Source organism: Procambarus clarkii, chromosome 36 (genome assembly GCF_040958095.1).
Source record: "Procambarus clarkii isolate CNS0578487 chromosome 36, FALCON_Pclarkii_2.0, whole genome shotgun sequence".
Lineage (NCBI taxonomy): Eukaryota > Metazoa > Arthropoda > Malacostraca > Decapoda > Cambaridae > Procambarus > Procambarus clarkii.
In genome coordinates, this window is record NC_091185.1 from 28,658,420 (window position 1) to 28,663,419 (window position 5,000).

General features: G+C 49.1%; 2 protein-coding genes across 3 annotated transcripts in view; one reads left to right on the top strand and one right to left on the bottom strand.

The window, feature by feature from the left end:
• Nucleotides 1-5,000, bottom strand: part of LOC123756164 (protein tramtrack, alpha isoform) — a 269,736-nt gene that overhangs the window by 190,311 nt on the left and 74,425 nt on the right. The gene's annotated exons all lie outside the window — the stretch shown is intronic.
• The window catches only part of LOC138371704 (putative uncharacterized protein FLJ45035), a 471-nt gene continuing 168 nt past the window's right edge, over nt 4,698-5,000 (top strand). Inside the window, exon 1 of the mRNA XM_069336719.1 lies at nt 4,698-5,000. This exon is cut by the window's right edge and continues 168 nt beyond it. Coding sequence (XP_069192820.1) covers nt 4,698-5,000 — 303 coding nt within the window.

The window sequence follows — 5,000 nt, forward strand, 5'->3', positions numbered from 1 at the left end:
ACACTGTATTCTTCATATAGTCTAGGGTAGCTAGTTCTTGACACACTCTGTACTTCCCTTCATAGTCTAGGGCAGCTGCACAAACGCAGATGTACCTAAATGTGTTAATAAAAAAAAAAGAGTCATCATTAACACGCCAAACATATTCTGGACGGCCCCTGACAACTGCATTCCTGCAGGACTATGACGTCGTCCAATATGTCATCTGTATTCAGTGCTTTACATGTTCTCTCTCTCTCTCTCATCTCTCTCTCTCTCTCTCTCTCTCTCTCTCTCTCTCTCTCTCTCTCTCTCTCTCTCTCTCTCTCTCTCTCTCTCTCTCTCTCTCCTTGTAGTGTATATGATAAAGTCTTATAACCCATTTTGTTCCTGACATGTGTAAACTGCCCAAAGTAAGGGACTAGGTCTCACAAGTCGATATTTACAGTTGTTGCCAAACTGACGGTTTTGCAAGGAGACAGTTGTATGAAATTGAGCTGGGAAAATGTATGCAAAAGGTCGAGATGAAAATAAGAAAACTTTAGGGATTTTTTGTAAGTATTTTCACACAATATTGGGAAGCAAAGAGGAACACATGAACATACCAACACTATAGTACACAAAGTACATTTGTGTACTATAGTACACAGTGCTATAGTACACAAATAGGAGGAGTATTAAAAAACAAATATATGTATTAATAAAAACCTGAATGAATTTAGAAAACAATGCATAGTTAAATACAAGTTATTTCCCACTGATAGAAAAATAAACATGGAGTTGGAGTAGCAATATTTGTCAGGAGAATTCAAAAAGGTAATGTCATGCAGGAAATGAAAGCTAAGTTCAACACAAAAGTAATTTGAATAGAATTAAATACACAACATAATAATAATAATAATAAGAGTTATACAAAGACAACTGAACGTTGAGAGAAGGGAAGGAAGTCAAGGCTGGACAGAAATATGGAACATAGACCGGACTAAGACTAGAGAATGCGGTGGCAGAAGATTTTATTAGAATTAGTTAACGACTGCTTTCTTAAACAATAACATTAAGCAGCCAACACGGAAAAAATAATTTTTCACTTAATGTTAACTAAATAGATCGCAATGAAGTTGGAAGTCAATAAGGAAACACTTGCCACATGGAAATTAGAGCAATGAAGAAAACGACCAAGTTATACGTGAAGTTGATATAATAAATGGCTTCACAAACAGGTATTTTATAGCTAAACTATGCCATTCGATCGAAGGTTCCCTGGGTGGCCCAGGAGATTGGTCCTGGGGAGCCGGTCGACCGAGCGGACAGCACGCTGGACTTGTGATCCTGTGGTCCCGGGTTCGATCCCGGGCGCCGGCGAGAAACAATGGGCAGAGTTTCTTTCACCCTATGCCCCTGTTACCTAGCAGTAAAATAGGTACCTGGTGTTAGTCAGCTGTCACGGGCTGCTTCCTGAGGGTGGAGGCCTGGTCGAGGACCGGGCCGCGGGGACACTAAAGCCCCGAAATCATCTCAAGATAATCTCAAGATAAAGATAGTCCCCCCAACACATCTAGAAGAGGACTAGACGCTGCAGAGTACACCATTGGGTGTTTTCTCAGTAACGTCTTCATCAATTCACAATTCAAGTTGGTATCGGATCCATAGATCGATGCTGGAGAAGGAAGGAAGGAAAAGTGGGATGTAAGACGGGGGAAGAGTGTAGGGAAGAGGGAAGACAGGATAGAGAGGAAGGGACTGATACAAGCCAGTATTAAGTAGTCCATCACGACGCCGCCCAGTTTCATTGACAAGTGTCACCCACACACACGCGGCGCGGCCACACACTCCCACACTCGAGGCCTTTATAGCGCCATCGACGCTAATCTCATTTGAAAAAATTCAATCCTCTGAAATATGCGAGGAAAAGATACAATTTCCTTTATCATATGTGATCTTGGTGAAGCTGCTAGCTGTCTTGGAGAGCTCTTAGGGGAAGGGGGAGGAGGTTATCACTTTTCGGGGTGTCGGTTATCATTCTTAGGAGAATTGAGTAAACTCTTGGGAGAGTCGGTTATCACTCTTAGAAGGAAGTATGTTTTCACTCTTTAGGTAAGGTAAGTCTCATCTTGGGCCACCAGCTGTGGGAGTGGGGCGTCTCATCTTGGGTCATCAGCTGTGGGAGTGGGGCGTCTCATCTTGGGCCACCAGCTGTGGGAGCGGGGTGTCTCATCTTGGGCCATCAACGGTGGGAGCGGGGCGTCTCATCTTGGCCACCAGCTGTGGGAGTGGGGCGTCTCATCTTGGGTCATCAGCTGTGGGAGTGGGGCGTCTCATCTTGGGCCACCAGCTGTGGGAGCGGGGTGTCTCATCTTGGGCCATCAACTGTGGGAGCGGGGCGTCTCATCTCGGGCCACCAACTGTGGAAGTGGGGCGTCTCATCTTGGGCCACCAGCTGTGGGAGTGTGGCGTCTCATCTTGGGCCACCAACTGTGGGAGTGGGGCGTCTCATCTTGGGCCACCAGCTGTGGGAGTGGGGCGTCTCATCTTGGGCCACCAGCTGTGGGAGTGTGGCGTCTCATCTTGGGCCACCAGCTGTGGGAGTGGGGCGTCTCATCTTGGACCACCAACTGTGGGAGTGGGGCGTCTCATCTTGGGCCACCAGTTGTGGGAGTGGGGCGTCTCATCTTGGGCCACCAGCTGTGGGAGTGTGGAGTCTCATCTTGGGCCACCAACTGTGGGAGTGGGGCGTCTCATCTTGGGCCACCAGCTGGGAGCGGGGCGTCTCATCTTGGGTCATCAGCTGTGGGAGCGGGGCGTCTCATCTTGGGTCATCAGCTGTGGGAGTGGGGCGTCTCACCTTGGGTCATCAGCTGTGGGAGTGGGGCGTCTCATCTTGGGCCACCAGCTGTGGGAGTGGGGCGTCTCATCTTGGGCCACCACTGTGGGAACGGGGCGTCTCATCTTGGGCCACCAGCTGTGGGAGCTGGGCCTCTCCTCTGTGAGTAATCTTTCAAGCATTGGGTCTTCTAACATTTCGATGGTGTTCCACACCCTGATGGCTTGGTGCTGTAGTCTGATGTTTAGTGGCTGTATGTTCAGGAGTTCATGGAAGTCCTGGATTGTCTGGTCATATGGTGAACGGTCTTTTGCTCTTCTTAGCGCATTAATTTACACTGCTTGTAATTTTTGCATACTAGGTTTCTTTAACGGTATGTAGTGGTACTGGAGGATATTCTAGATGCGGCCGGACTGAAGCCTTTAGTAAGTGCAGCTGTGTATTCGTAATGAGGCTTCGGAATCTCCTCGGTTTCTCACTCTGTGGCAGTGAGAGTGGGTAACAGTGCCATAGAGAGCTGGCACTGGCAGCGAGAGGGTAACAGTGCCACAGAGAGCTGGCACTAGCAGTGAGAGGGGAAACAGTGCCACAAGCTTGTCTCGAAAATCAATACTGATGTGATGGAGCAGGATCGACTTCCGTAGCTGCACCAACGGGCGGGATTTCTTGGCATCTATAATTCTTGGGAATTTGACTTTCACGAAAGATCTCTGAGGTCTATGGATGAAGAGGCATCCATGCCAAGAGTTGGATGACGAGGCATCCATGCCAGGAGTTGGATGAAGAAGTATTTTTACTCACCGGCGGTAATTTACAGCACCCGCAGGAACTATTTCACAGATGTTTAATGTGTTTACGGTGAATTCTCGTAAAGCAAAATATATGACTAAAATGTAAAGTATTGGTTGAGCATCCGAATCCCACACACATACACACACACACACACACACACACACACACACACACACACACACACACACACCACACACACCACACACACACACACACACACACATAAACGCAAACTCAAACATTCACAAAAATTAACACTTACAAACAATAACCCATATATACACATAAGCACAAACATTCAGACATAAAAACACTCGACAGGAACAAACATAGACATTTACTTGTTCAAATTTTAAATAACAAATCCAAATATATAAATAGCAAGCGAGTTTAAAACAAATTACTCTAGCTCACAGTAGGCTGGGGGGCTGGGGGACCTGGGGTCGGGGGAGGTGAAGACCTGGGGGACTTGGGGACGGGGCCCTGGGGGACGGGGCCCTGGGGACGGGGTCCTGGGGACGGGGCCCTGGGGGACGGGGCCCTGGAGGACGGGGACCTGGGGGACAGGGCCCTGGGGGACGGGGCCCTGGGGGACAGGCCCTGGGGACAGGCCCTGGGGGAGAGATCATTCCTTCTATAACAAGCAACTCGACATCGTTGTCAAAGTTAACGTGAGACTAACGATCAATGTTTCTATAGTCACGAAAACCCTCAAGCGTCTTTCACCTGACACAGGTAGTCCCCACCTGACACTGGTAGTCACCACCTGACACTGGTAGTCCCCACCTGACACTGGTAGTCTCCACCTGACACTGGTAGTCACCACCTGACACTGGTAGTCCCCACCTGACACTGGTAGACCCACCTGACACAGGTAGTCACCACCTGACACTGGTAGTCACCACCTGACACTGGTAGTCACCACCTGACACAGGTAGTCACCACCTGACACAGGTAGTCACCACCTGACACTGGTAGTCACCACCTGACACTGGTAGTCACCACCTGACACAGGTAGTCACCACCTGACACTGGTAGTCACCACCTGACACTGGTAGTGATGATACAGTGACAAATGCCATGAGACCATGACGTTTGTCCCGTCATGGTCGCTAATGGCAACGTTTGTCCCGTCATGGTCGGTGCTGGCAACGTTTGTCCCGTCATGGTCACTAATGGCCACGTTTGTCCCGCCATGGTCGCTAATGGCAACGTTTGTCCCGTCATGGTTGCTAATGGCAACGTTTGTCCCGTCATGGTCGCTGTTGGCAACGTTTGTCCCGTCATGATCGCTACTGGCAACGTTTGTCCCGTCATGGTCGCTCCTGGCAACGTTTGTCCCGTCATGGTCGCTCCTGACAACGTTTGTCCCGCCATGGTCGCTCCTGGCAACGTTTGTCCCGTCATG